Raw genomic sequence first — 15,451 nt, 5'->3', positions numbered from 1 at the left:
TGGAACTGTGTCTCAAGCTCCCTGTCACCTCCTTTCAACCAAAATAATGGCTGCCCCCATGAAAAAGATGGCTGCTCCCACGAAATCACAAACATTTGTCTGTTCTATTTTAATTAACATAACTAATGTAACTTAATGACAGTATGTTTGTTTGGGCTGAAGTTCCCCTTTAAAGGAATACCAAGCTGAAAGGAAATTGATGAAATCAATAATTTGTATCTATCCTCTTACTGTTAAAAATAACTTTTTGAGATACTTTAAAGTTTTATGTTACGTTTAAATACTTTTTACATTTTTAAGTATGGCAGAGCTAAAATATATGAACTATTGACCCTTTTTTTTTATCTCTTCCCTCCTCTCGGATACTATTTACTGCAGGAAAGAGTTTTATGGCTGCAATTTCTTATCAGTGAGGATTATGCTATAGTCCTACTAGATCCCATCTGGAGAGAAATGGTCACTTGCTTGCATACCTGAATGTTAACTCTTACAGGCAGAAAGGGAAAAAAAGGAACATAGGCTAATTATTTGTTTGTTTGGTACTGTACATATCTCATCTGTTTATTTTCACCTTGGTATTCCATTAAAAATAGTACATAGTTAACAGTATAATGTTCAGATCTTGAGCAGATACAAGAAATATTTATTTACATTCATGCTAGTTGTTAGTTGAGTACTTATGCTGGGAATACACGTTACTTTTTTTGCGGAGAATCGTTCCGATAGATGCCTTCAATGATAAAATTCTGACATGTCCAATCCGATTCTCTGCTTGATTCTGTTCCGCTCAATTTTCATAGAAGTGAATGGAAAAAAATAAGAAAAAAAATGAGCGGAAGATAATAATAATTGCAGTATTTGTATAGCACCTTTCTCCTGTCAGACTCAATGCACTTGCGAGGCAGCCACTTGAGCGCACTCAGTAGGCAGTAGCAGTGTTAAAGAGACTCCGTAACAAAAATTGCATCCTGTTTTTTATCATCCTACAAGTTCAAAAAGCTATTCTAATGTGTTCTGGCTTACTGCAGCACGTTCTACTATCACCATCCCTGTAATAAATCAATGTATCTTTCCCCTGTCAGACTTGTCAGCCTGTGTCTGGAAGGCTGCCAAGTTCTTCAGTGTTGTGGTTCTGCTATGAACTCCCCCTTCCAGGCCCCTGTATGCACACTGCCTGTATATTATTTAGGATTAGAGCAGCTTCTCTCTTCTCTCTTATCTTTTACAAGCTGAATAAATCGTCCTCTGAGCTGGCTGGGCTTTCACATACTGAAGAATTACAGACAAGGGCAAAGCTGTTTGCAGGAAGAAACAAGCAGCCTGAAACTTCAGTGCATGAGAACAGGGGGAAAGAAACACACAAATGATCTCTTGAGATTCAAAAGGAAGGCTGTATACAGCCTGCTTGTGTATGGATGTATTTTCTATGTGTGGACATACTGTACATCAACCTACTTCCTGTTTTGGTGGCCATTTTGTTTGTTTATAAACAAACTTTTTAAAACTGTTTTTAACCACTTTTAATGCGGCGAGGAGCAGCGAAATTGTGTCAGAGGGTAATAGGAGATGTCCCCTAACGCACTGGTATGTTTACTTTTGTGCGATTTTAACAATACAGATTCTCTTTAAGGAGACTTGCCCAAGAAACTCCTTACTGAAATAGGTGTTGGCTTACTGAACAGGCAGGGCCAAGATTTGAACCCAGGTCTCCTGTGTCAGAGGCAGAGCCCTTAACCATTACGCTATCCAGCCACTATCCAAATAAGAGAATCGAATGGCTAATAGATCGCGTGGAGAATCAAACGCGTAACGTGTATTCCCAGCATTAGACTTTGCAGAGCTGGATACCCTGTTTGCGTCTTGGCCAGGACACTATCTGCATGGAGTTTGCGTTTGCATTGGTTTCCTCCCACACCCAAAAACATAAAAATGAGTTAATTTGCCTACCCCAAACCTCAGACTATGATGGACATGTGACTAGGGATTAGATTGTAAGCCCCCCTGAGGAACAGTTTGTGACTAGACTATATACTCTGTACAGTGCTGCAGAAGGTGTTAGTGCTATACACTGTACATAATCACGGTCTGGAGTGAGCAGATATTTGGTGGGAACCAGCTTGCTCGTGAGCAGATAAAGAGGTTCCATTGACACTTAACCAGTTCATACAGGCTGGGCTGTCCACCATGATGCACATTTTCCTTATCTCTCACCAATTTTAAAATCTGTATTTTTCTAATGACAAGTGCAATTTTGTCTTCCTAAAATAAGACATTTGCAAGTATTCCCATGAGCAAGACATTATTCCCACAATGCATCATTTTAGTACAGTGCGTGAATATAAAAGAAAAAAAATCCTTTTTATGTTCCTGAAAAGCAAGGCATAGATCCAGAATCTCTTATTTAAAGCTCAGCTGTAGCTAATTACTGTTACCGAGCCGCATATCTTGCAGACAGCTGTTTTGAGCTATTTTGGCCTTCATCAGTGCAAGGTATACATTAACGTGGCTCTTTGATAAGATTTAAGAGATATTGGGGCAACACAGTACCCTGTGAAGTTCTGAAGAAATTAAAACCTAGTGGTTTTGGTCCTCCTTAATATGGTTCTTCATAATTTAACTCTCCAAATTTAACTCACCTATATAATGACTGTACAGAAGATACAGCAAGTGAGGAATGTTGTGTACAAGTTCCTTAAAATAAAAGTGTCAGTTGGCATATGCCCATTTCACAACATAGGAGTGATAATAAATAAATACTCTCTGGAACTCCTGCCACGCCCATCAGGCTCTCCCCCTTCTCCAACACCTTCGAACAAGCCTTCAAAACATACCTGTTCCTATTGACCTACTCTCCCTCATCAATTCTCTAACTCCCGCTGCTGGGCAACAACACATTGTCAACCACCTAGTGTCCCTACCCCCCACCTCCTTTAAATTTTAAAGGAAAGCAGAGACTAAATAAACTAAAAGTTTTATACATACCTGGGGCTTCCTCCAGCCTCATGTGCACGGATCACTCCCACGTTGCAGTCCTCAGCCTTCTCTGTTGCCGGTACTGGGTCCCGTAACTTCCTCCAGTCGTAGCCAGTCTACGCAAGAGAAGTGCTCTCTCTCTACGTATCTCTCCGGCAGCCACCAGAGAGATATGTAGAGAGGGCACTTCTCTTGCGTCCGACTGGCCGCAACTGGCAGAACAGACCCAGTACCGACAACAGAGAAGGCTGAGGACGGCAGCGTGGGAGTGATCAGTGCGCATGGGGCTGGAGGAAGCCCCAGATATGTATAAAACCTTTAGTTTAATTAGTCTCTGGTACACTTTAACCTCTTGAGAAACACAGTGCTAAACCCCCCTAAAGACCAGGCCATATTTAGTAAAATTGGCCACTGCAACTTTAAGGCCAAGCTGCAGGCCTGCACAACACAGCACACAAGTGATTCCCCCCCCCCCCTTTTCTCCCCACCAACAGAGCTGTCTGTTGGTGGTGGGGTCTGATCGCCCCCCAGTTGTTTGTTTGTTTTTTTGCAAACATTTATTTGTATTTATTTTTATTAAATAAATGTATTTTTTTCCCCTCTCCCTCTCGCCCACCCCCCGCCAGCCAATCACGGCAATCGGCTGTCATAGGCTTCAGCCTATGAGTGCCGATCACTCTCTTGTGCCCCAGGGGGATAGCTGTGTCACACGGCTGTCCCCAGTACAGCGCTGCTGCTGATGCAGCGCTGTACTAACTGAAAAGACGGCGATTTCGCCGTCTAACAGTCTCCCGAGTGGCGATCACTGCTCGGAGACTGAAGACGGTCTCCTGCAGTAGCCGGATCCAGGACCTTACACCAGTTGGCACTAGGCGGTCCTGGGGCTGCCGCCGCGTCCACGCCCATTGGCATGGGGCGGTCGTAAGGTAGTTAAGTCTTTGGGCAGGGTCCTCCCCCAATCCCCCCCCCCCTCCTACTGAATTATGCACCTATCCCATTGAATGACTAAACTACCTGGACTACTAGATCACCACTCCAATGCCTTTATGAACCTAGCCTAGCACCTAAATGTTCTCCAGGGATGCATGATTATGTAATAGTATGTTCTTTTTCATTGTCTGTAACCTTATTTATTGTCCAGTGCAGCATGATGCATTTGTGGTCTGCAAATATCACAAATAATATTAATTAAAAAAAATAGCAGATGGATGACCATCTGATCCAGCTGGTTCAGATCCACTAGATAAGGCAATACGTCCAGTGCACTCATTTGGGTTTGTTATTTAAGCAGTCTTTCACGTTTACTGGTGACTTTCTCTGATGACCCATAAGTAAGGTTTGAATTTCAGCACAATAAATATTTTATATATAAGCATTCCTCAGACACGCAGTTCCAGAGCCTACATGGAAATCTTACATGGTCCACGGGAAAGTCATTTGATTACGTTTACTGCCATAGAGTGACCTGAAATATCGTCCAGTTTAAGGAAACATTGTCGCATAGCAGTCAGGGGCTGTAAATACAGACGTCTCTGAGGGATAGTTACAGAAGGAACAGCAACTTTACTATAAATATTTCAAAATAAAGTTCATAAATTATTGAGGACCTATATTTCTATGTGTATGTCTTCTAAACTGAAAGTATGGCGTGTTGTGTAAGAGGACCTACTGAACAATGCTGGCAATAGGTATCTATGTAAAATATATGGAATGTATGGCTACAAGAGCTGTAATCAGTTTAGTTGTGCTGTGATCTGTGCACATAAGCCCCAAGAAGCAATAAGCTGTTTTTTTACCATTCTGTATTGTAATCACATTCAATGCTAAAAAGAGAAATGTTTATAAAACTTTAAGTGTACCTGGGAAAAAAAAACACCCAATTTAGATACTCACCTCAGTAGACGGGAATCCTCGGGATAATCCAAAGGCTTCCCCCATCCCTCCACGGCTCCATTCCAGCACTGGAACCCACCAAATTTCATCGACAAGGTTGCAAAGAGAACAAAGATGGGGACACCAAGAGCCAAATATAGTGTAGTATGTACTGGTAATATGGGATGAAGTTGGTAGAGTAAATGCAAATATACTAATAAAGCAGGGTTACCTCAAAGGCAACCACTGTAATAGCAGGTGGGGAAATTAGACCTGACCCCTCTCAGGATTAAGGGGTCGCTCTCTGTAGCGAAAAAAAGAAAATGACACCCCTCCACCAAGGGTGGACTTAGAACAACGTAACAGGGATACAGGGGCACCAGAAGAATAAAAATGTCTAAAAGGTTGAAAATTTGTGCAGGCAGTGGTGGACTTATCTCCTTCAAACAGACACAAGATATGCCAACAACGTTTAGCAGAACAAATTTATTTACATATTCCAGGGGAAAATGCAATGTGTTTAGCAGGTATGACCCTGCTTCATCAGGCAATAGATAGGAGTAGATACAGTGCAGGTCTGTAGCTGGGCCAAGTGCCTCTGTGATGTATATAACAGGGCTAGTGCAATGTGTATAACAGGGCTGCATAATGTGCTTTTAGCAAGTTGTAGCAACAGTCTATGTCAGAGGGATAACTACAGAGCCCCCTAGTTAAAACTTTCAGGGGCCTCCTCCCTAAGCTCAACCCTCTAACAAGTGTACAAGTTGACAACTCCCCCACCCCCATGACAATTACTGCTACCATATCACTTCCCCAGTAATTCAGTGTAGAGGTGGCCCGCACACTTTGCCGGCAAGCACTATTCGACAAAGATCAGGTATTCGTACTCGCCGCAAGCGGCGAGCACATGTCGATATTCGACCCACGCCATACATCATCATTGGGCAAAGCTTTGACCCCTTACATCACTGAAGTCAGCAAGAACATGGCAGCCTATCAGCCTGCACTCCCTCACGGACCCCCCCCCCCGCCCCCTAAAAATGCTGCAGCACCCAGCATGTTCCAGTCTGTCTTCAGCTGGAATAGTGAGAGGAAGGGACAGAACTTGCTGGACATAGGGAAAGCGTTAGCTAGCAACAACAACAATCAATCTTCGCGCTAGCACGCTGAGTGGGACAGCTTCCAACAACTTCTACAATGCTGACAATGAATGCACGGTTCTGCTCCTGGCTTTTGGGGATGTGCAGTAATCTAGGTGGAAAAGGAGCGCTCCATAGTGCATTACTGTATAAAGGTTTTTATTCGCAAGATAAAATTGCACTTACAAGATTAAAATGAATAAGCGCTTATCAGCGGGCAGCCTCCGCTATGGCTCCCCTTTGCGGTTAGTCCTTCCGCTTCTGTGGCCAGCAGTGCATACTCGATCGGACTGATGCTCGTCTCGCTAGGGGGTGGGCAGATCTGACGAAGGCGCAAAGTGCCGAAACGCGTAATGACGCTATAGGCACGCCAGGACCCAACTCTGCCCACCCCCTAGCGAGACGAGCATCAGTCCAATCGAGTACGCACTGCTGGCCACATAAGCGGAAGACGAACCGCAAAGGGGAGCCATAGTGGAGGTTGCCCGCTGATAAGCGCTTATTCATTTTAATCTTGTAAGTACAATTTTATCTTGCGAATAAAAACCTTTATACAGTAATGCACTATGGAACGTTCCTTTTCCACCTAGATTCAAGCGTTAGCTAGGCCTGTTTATTTTGATTCTCGCTGACTGATTTGCTGTTAAAGCACACCAAACAGCCCTTCTGAAGGCTACTTCATCCTTCGGCTGTCTTTTTTTTTTGTGTGTGTGTGTGTGCGACTCTCCACAGCCCACAGGCACCCACCCAGAGCTGTGCCCAGTGTCCACTACTATAATTGTATGTCACATTAGCAGAATAGTACTCCAGCCCCTCTGTTATGACTGTATTGTGTTTGAACTGTTGCTTATCTCAGTGTCTGTCTGATACTCCACAGACAGAGCCCACTGGTACTGACCCACACCTGTCCCCAATTCTAGTGATATAATTGTGTTCCACATAACACAAGCAGAGTACTATCACTACTGCTCCAGGGCCCCTGTTATCACTGTATTGTGTTTGAACTGTTGCATATCTCAGTGTAGGAATCACAGTACATTCCCAAAGGTAGGAATGTACAGTGATTTCTGCCCTTTAGGGATTAAAATGACTCTGCCTCAACTCTGTAATTTTTGGTGGGACTTTTGGCATGGATCCCCCACCGGCATGCCCCTGTCCAGGTGTTAGACCCAATGAAACAAGTTTTCCATCACTTTTGTGGGCAGAAACAGTCTTTGTAGGTTTCTAAATTCGCCTGCGCATTGAAGTCTATGGCAGTTAGCGCGAACTTGAACTTTACCGGAAGTTCGAACTCACCGTTTGCAAACCCAAAATTTGATGTTCGCGACATCTCTAATTCAGTGTGGTCGGCATAACTCCTCACACGTTACAATATAGGATATATGGCTGCATTACCATTCCCCCCCCCCCTGCCACCCACGACCCCCGGTCATAACTAATCCTGCTACCATATCACTACGCCCGTAATCCAGTGAGGTCAGCATAACTCCTCACACCTCCCAACAAAGGACACACAACCCATAACAGCGGGGTTAAGGTGGCCACACACCATACAATTTTTTAAATATCTGTTCAATTTAAGAATTGCAATAAATTTTTCTGACTGATTGTAACATTTCAAAAATATGACCAATGTACCACACACCTATGTTTAATTTTTTCCTCAATTATGATAAAAACTGATTGGAAACTCAGAGAAAATTGCTTGGGTGAGTATATTAATAGGTTAACAATCCAACACACACCATACAATCTTTAGTAGAAAGAAGAGAAAAATCTGGCATTCCGGATAGATTTAAATTAAAAAAAAGGGGAAATCGGATTTTTCAGTCGAATGAAAAAAAGCTTTCGATTTTTTCGAGAGATACAATCGTTTTTATTGAATTACTGTCAAATCGGATCATTTTATTTTATCGTGTGTGGCCACCTTTACAGTGCCATATGTGCATTTTACTTCTTTATGTCGTTTGTAAGTAATGGATTAAATACTTAGTACCAAAATAAAGCACTGTTTGAGCTATTTGGGCTAAAGCCTTAATATGAAAAGGTTGTATTTTAGAACATATTTCTTCAGAAATACTGAAAATTTAGATGGGTGCACAAACGTTACAGCGGAACAGTATTACTTGAAATGATTTTCTCCAATATGCTCCATTAATCTTGCAGAGGAATACTGCCAGCCATTTTCTTCCTATGAGAGTTAAGATGAAGTAAAGTAATACCTTGTACATAAATATAAAATATATCATCTACTTGACATACTGTATATACTCAAGTATAAGTCTAGAAATTTAGGTCTGATTCGCTTCATAAAAGTATAGGGGTCGACTTATACACGAGTCACTGACGACACTGATCACAGACTAATGTGTGTACTAATAGTGATATTCCTATTTGCAGCAATTTACCCAGTGGTAAGTGGTAAGTGATACTTTGAGGAAAGAAAATGCAAAGAAAACATAGATCTGAAAGTCCTGGCTAATGGCCACAACAATTACCAAGGAAAGGGGCATGGGGGAAATACTGGGCTGCATAAAAGGGAGTGAATAATTTCAGCACTTGGGGCCCTGGAGGGAGTTATTGGCTGCACTTAAAGGACAGGTAGGGTTAATGGCTGCAATACTGTATGCAGTGCAGTCATTAACCCCTCCTGAGCCCCAAGTGCAGCCATTAACTTTGCTGGGTAGACTTATACTTGAGTCAATAAAAAATTCCAGCTTAAGAGGATTGAATAATGGAGTCGACTTATACACGAGGTCGACTTGTATTCAAGTATATACGGTACATACTTGTGTGACTGTTAATAACAGAATTTTACTATAAGGTGGCTTGTTTGGGCTTTGTTTACTAGTCCTATGAAATGATAACTTCAGGCTTGTTTTTTTGTAAAATGCCTAAAATAAGAATAATAATGTGATACATTTTAGGGGTGGATTTCGGGGGATGATTTTAGGCAACTGCCAATTTCTCAACCTAATCTAAATACCTTCTATTCTCTTCTGCCTGAAGCCACCATCCATTATCCATGGTGTAAACACATAGTACAATGCAGCCGCTCAGTAGAAAGTTCACCTCCATAACCAAATCAACAACAAACAATTTTCCAGATTATTGCCAAGCAATGTTTTAACTCCTTTTTATATACACACTGACAACAAATAATGACATTTTTATTTGCAACAGAGTACCCAAGCAGCTTGGGGTGACACAAAATCACTAGGGAGTATAGAGGACCAAAAGAGACCGAAAAGCCCTCCCTCAAAAATAGCCATGCTTAGTGTGGTTTTCATTCTTAAAACAGAAGGTACCCTATTTGTGATCATTCAGATTTAAGTGTGTAACTGCTGAATATGCAAATTATCTTTTTATGCCTCTGAAGCCAGGCTTACAACAGAACTGCTGCTGTATAGCAGGCCTATAGCTTTAAATTTTACAGAGCCACATCAACCCAACATTTGCTCTATGTCAAGTGTGAAACAATGGGAAATGGTTATGTTTAATATACACCTAAGAACAATGTAAGGAAGCTGAAGCAATGTTTGCTGGTAATCCTTGCATTATATAAAGCTGAACTGAACAGACTACATTTTTTCCCGAATAATAGAGTTCCCCTTTTATGTTAATATAAAATATCATTATTTGTCTTTCTCCATTACAGCCTTTGTGCATGCATTCATATTCAACACCCCTACCTAATTCTAAGGAAGACCCCCAACCCCCAATATTCCCCCAGAGTTCCAGTCATGAAATCACACAAGTGACAGTCCTTTTCATTCACCACAAAATAAGGAAGTGTGAATGTTGCAGCCACTAATCTATCTTTCTCTTGCAATGATTGGCCAAGGGTGTGGCTGTGGGGAATGGCACAGCAATGTGTGATTGTGCATGGAATTCTGGGATGTGGCACAGGCTAGAAGAATTATGGCTGACCAATGGGAACGTAATATCACGTAAACAATTAAGTTGAAAATCTCCATAGGTGGGGAAGGTACATTCATAAATTAGATAGGAGAAGTGGCCAGGAAATAGATTAAGTAGTCATATAATCTTTTTATAAAGTTTTGACTGTGTGAGGTCCGTTAAACCTGTAAGCACTTTTTTTTTGCATGGGGCTTCAGGAATTATTTTCCTTTTTTATTGTTACTGTTTTTATAGGGCATCAAGGTTCAATGCCCACCACCAAGTAATTTTGAAGGTTTTTGAAGTGTTTTTATGCCACGGGGGAAAAAATTATATTATATTGTATATATTATATTGATACGTTGTCATCATTTTTGGTTTGCTTTGCTTTTTTTGCTGCCCTAATGGAGATGGTTTGCAGGAGGAATTCAGAAAGTGAATAATGACATAGAATTGTGTTGTGTATTTTAGCTTTTCAGTCACATAAGATTCAGGTAGCTGCAAGGGAATGTTGCTAATGGCTGACATTGTAGTAATAATATATAATGTTGTTCCTCAGCTCTTCACCTTTGGTTGGAGAGAGGACATCCGCCCCGGGGAGCCACTTCACACCAGAAAATTCTGCTTTGATGCCATTTCTCGTAATAGTCCTGTCACCCTTTATGACTGTCATGGAATGAAGGGCAACCAGCATTGGAGCTACAGAAAGGTAAAATAAATGCAGCGTAATAATTAAGTAACATACACTCATAAGAAATAAAAATAAGACTTAACGGAATTTTAATATAACATGAAACACAGTTTCAGCCACTGTCTGTAAAGAGCCATATCACCATGTTTGCCATTGTATGTGGACATGGTTTATTTTTTTTACTAGTATATTTTGGCCCATATCCTATGGACTTTTCTCTTGAATTTTCTCCAAGGAGATAGTTTCAAAGCTTAGCAATAAAATATACCAATAAAAGCTCCCATCATGTAAGAAATTGGTCAAAATAAGTTTGCATTTTTTTTTACCATTTTTAGTAATTTTTTAATTGCTAAGTGCTGAAAAGTTAACTTTTAGGTAAGATGAAAAAGTATCTCGTGGGAGAAAACTTAAGAGATAAGTTGATCAGCTAACTGTTTAAGTTTACTTATTTTTCACCTTTATTTTAAGGAGAGTTATTGCATGAGATAAACAGATAAGGGGGCTTTAATTAATTTATTTTTGTTTTCTCTCACATGTTCTCCTAGGTGATATTTTAAAACTTTTTCAATAAAATGCCCTTTAAGCCACCAGAAAGTAAGAAAAAAATAGTATAATTTTGACAGTACTTTTTTTACCTACTTTTTGTTACTTCTTTAATTGCAGAGTTATGGAAATATATTTTAAAGCGGCAATGAAAAAATATCTACCGGGGGAAAATTTAGGAGAAAAAAAGTGAATTGACTAAAGGCCAAGGAGAGATAAATCATGAGTTAGGTCAAATGAGGAGAGATAAACCATGAGTTAAGTCAGTTAAGGAGAAATAAATCATGAGTTACGTTAGATAAGGAGAGATAAATCATAAGTTAAGTAATTTAAGGAGAGATACATAGGGCCATATGCAATTCACTTTTTCACCTGAGTTTTCTCCTAGGAGATAATTTTTCATCTTCAATTTAAAATATCTTTCCAGCACTTTTCAACTAAAAAAAAGTACCAAAAGTAGGTTAAAAAGTATTATCAAAATTATTTTGAGTATTTCCTTGCTTGCTGGTGGCTTCAAAGGCATTTTATTGACAAGTTTAAAAATATCACCTAGGAGAAAACTCAGGAGAAAAAGTGAATTGCATATTGACCATTGTGGTTTATTAAATAAGGTGGCATAATTCAACAGAAAAGCTTTGTTAATAAGCTCCATAGACTGATAAAGGTGAATATGATTCCATAACTCAGGTAAGCCACTCATTAAAGCCTCCATTCAGCCCACATTTTTTTATATCAAGCTGATGTCCTCCTTCTCCTCCCTGTAGATTAGCCATGGACAGTATAACACGTGGAATGCATTAAAGATCTATGAATGTTACAGTTTAGTGGTCACAAATTCCATGTTAGCCAAACCCCACAGCCTTCTGGAAGGAGAGACATGGCTGAGCTGCAATTTACCATTGTTCCCAATCAAAGTATGGAAAGGAAGCACGTCTAAGCTGTCACTCAAGCCCCTCCTCATTAGGGCTCTTTCACACCAGAGCCCTCTTTTGGCGTTTTAACGCAAAGTCTATACTTTGCGTTAACCAAGGTAAAAGGAAAGTCCATAGACTTTCCTTTTACCTTTCACACCCGACGCTGCGTTTCGATACGTTGCGGTACGACGCGTCCCGGGGCATTTTATCGTCGGGAATCGCCGTTTCCCCCTTCGGGTTAATTAACTACTACCGCCGCTACTCAGCGTCGCACCGGAGTTTCCCGACGACACGCCGCAACGCGTGCAGGAGCCGTTCTCCTGCACGCTTTCAGTGTGTAACCGGCCTTATCACTAGTTTACAGGGGCTTTGGGGAGAACATCATTTTAATAAAAAATTGTTAGGTGAACAGGAGCTTTAAAACTTAACTCAACCAGATTATTCTGATCAGACTCGATGGCTCCATCATATTTTTTACTATTTATGCTCCCCCATGCAGCCTACAAGCATAGGAAGGCTTTAAAATACATCTTTCACTAAAAATGTGAGGAAAAAAATAATAAAATATGAGTAATGTGTCCTCTAAAAAAAAGATGAGCTGTCAGGGGTTGGGGGGAATCTGAAGGGGGAGGATAGGGGTTTGTATGACTGGCAGTGATGATGTGATGATGACTTGATGTTGGACGCAGACAGCCCAGGAGGAGTCAAGGAAGGTGATCGAGCTGGTAATCTTCTTTCTATTTCCATTCGGCTGCACCGCACATCACCAGCTCCCTAGTGGTTATGTCCTTCTGCCTGGTCTGCAACCAGGGCAGCTGCCCCCGCCCTGCCCGCACTGCCCCAGAAACGGCCCTGCATAAGGGACATTTTTAATTTCAGAATTTTAAGGCTAAATAATTTTTTACATGCACTGCAGCGCCACATTCTTTTGTTCCAACCTAGCCTGCCAGTGTGCCTCCCGCAGCCTAATGCAGAGTGGCGCAGGGGGTGCTTAATAAATACCTGATCTAGACGCAGGATCTGCTCTACTCTTAGCCCGCCATGGGCAGCACGGTGGCTTAGTGGTTAGCGCTCTCGCCTTGCAGCGCTGGGTCCCTGGTTTGTATCCCAGCCAGGTCAACACCTGCAAGGAGTTTGTACGTTCTCTCCATGTTTTCGTGGGTTTCCTCCCGGCACTCTGGTTTCTCCCCCCCCAAAAAAAAACATGCAGATAATAAGTTAATTGGCTTCCCCTAAATTGGCCCTAGACTATGATACATACATAGACATATGACTATGGTAGGGATTAGATTGTGAGCCCCTCTGAGAGACAGTTAAGTGACAAGACAATATATACTCTGTACAGTGGCAGAAGATGCTGGCCCTATATAAATACTAAATAATAATAACAATAGTCGGCTGTAGCAGCCTTGCCCCAAGTTATCATACATAAGATAAATCCTTCAGGGCTGCTAAAAGGTTGGTTACAAGACCACTATTGTGAAAAAATTGTAACATTTGAAATACTTGTAATTACATACAAATAAATATGTTTCTTCCAGAACAAAATTAGCTATTAATTATTTTTTATGTTGCTGTCACTCACTTACAGTAGTTAGAAGTAATCTGACAGATTTCTACTACCTACTGTAAATGACAGCAACATAGGAGCAAAGTCATTTATATCACATTTTACTCTGGGAGAACAGTAATTTTTATTTACCGGTATGTGTTTTCATGTATTTTAAATTGTTACAATCGTTTGGTCCTTTATTGCTTACAATTCAGCTTCATACTACAAGATTTCTGTTTAAAAGCAACACATGCTGTTTTTCTTATATGTACCTTTCACTTTAAATTATCTTTCTTAATGTGTCATTGTACTACCTGACAAAATAATAAAACAGAAAAATGAAAAGCAAATTGTAATTGTCTCCAAGGATACCGTTAAACTTCTGTCATGGAGTGATTAGTATTCACAAAATTAAATGCAAATGTTTTAAAAATGTACTTGTTGAAGTTTTGATGTTTTAACAAAAATAGGCTACTTCAATGCTTAATCATCCTGTGGCAGCCAGTCAGATGCTTCATTTAAAATGTTTTCTTTCAGTTAGATAATACAGGTCACATAGAGGTCAGAAGGAGCTCACGCCAACAGAGTTTGGATATTCCACCATTTGACATACGGATTTTGGAGACCTGATCAATGCGCCATAATGCAACCTCTGATTTTAAAATGTACCCGAGGCAACATGTAATATGATGACGAGATAAACATATTTATGTACAGTACAAAACATATTAAAAAACAGGTGTTTTTTCTTGTTTTATTTTGCTGCACGAAAGAGATAATTTCGAGGCATGGAAGCGAGAGCTTCTGTTTTGTCAGCACTTTGCTGGGAATATAGTAAACCTCACTGATAGGCTATTTACAGCCATAAAAGTTTTCCTGGCAGAATACAACCACTGAGTTCAAGGGAGAGATATAAAAACGTCAATATTTATTCATGTATTTTAAGTCTGGGAAACTTAATAGGCTGCCACTGATTAGAGACAGTAAAACTACTTTGTAAATGTTTAAATATAAAAGGAAACCATGGGATACTTTAAAAAGTCATTTTTAGGAGTAGGAGGATACATATAATTGTTTATGTTATCAGTTTATTTTCCCCTCAGGTTCACTTTAAGTGGATTCTAAACAGAATTTGCTTGCATTGATTAATACTGCAACTATAGATTTATACTGCCAGATGCAGGGTCTGCTGCTTGCTATGTCCAGATTTTAAACATAGATATTTGCCTGTGGATTTAGACCCTGATGTCACATGCATTGGCTCAAAGCCAGCAACACCAGCTGGGGGGCAAACTCTTGATTAGCAGAACAGTCTTAGTGGCAACTTAAACCACTTCCAGAAAGAGGAAGCACCAACATTTTCCAGTTTGCAGACACCTCCTGTGCAGAAATTTGAATTAGTGCGTTTTATAGCTGTGATGACATCTAGTGTCTGATTAGCAAGCTGCAGTCCTTGCTACCTGCTACTTATTACATATGTGCATTTTAATTTCCCATATACTTCAAGCTTGCTGGTACTCAGTTCTAATGGTGTAAACCTGCCATCTGCAGTTTTGTAAACAGCTTTTTACATGCCAGGAATAAGAACATATGTTAGAGACCCCATGCTTTCCTTATCTGTTTGAAAATAAAGAGACAGTAGCATTTTCCAGGCCAAAAAAATAAAACCATTTTTTTACAATATTCATTTATAAATTAGTCAGTGTTTGCCCATTGTAAAATCTTTCCTCTCCCTGATTTACAGTATAAAATTTATCACAGGCGGCAACATCTTTAGTGTTGGTAAATGATCTCTGCAGATTTTTTATTTACTGAGAGTTCTAAAGCCAGTAGAAAAGTTCTCTGGTCTCCCAGAATACTCTGGGTG

General features: G+C 40.5%; 1 protein-coding gene across 1 annotated transcript in view; it reads left to right on the top strand.

Annotated features, from left to right (window-relative positions):
* GALNTL6 (polypeptide N-acetylgalactosaminyltransferase like 6) overlaps positions 1 to 15,451 on the top strand; it is a 1,483,691-nt gene that overhangs the window by 1,452,443 nt on the left and 15,797 nt on the right. The window contains exon 11 of the mRNA XM_068269254.1: positions 10,444 to 10,593. Within this exon, the coding sequence (XP_068125355.1) occupies positions 10,444 to 10,593 (150 nt within the window). The remainder of the gene's footprint in view (positions 1 to 10,443; positions 10,594 to 15,451) is intronic.

The sequence above is a fragment of the Hyperolius riggenbachi genome, chromosome 1 (genome assembly GCF_040937935.1).
Source record: "Hyperolius riggenbachi isolate aHypRig1 chromosome 1, aHypRig1.pri, whole genome shotgun sequence".
NCBI classification, from domain to species: Eukaryota; Metazoa; Chordata; class Amphibia; order Anura; family Hyperoliidae; genus Hyperolius; species Hyperolius riggenbachi.
Note: the sequence above shows the minus strand (reverse complement) of the source record. Positions and strands in the feature narration are given on the sequence as shown.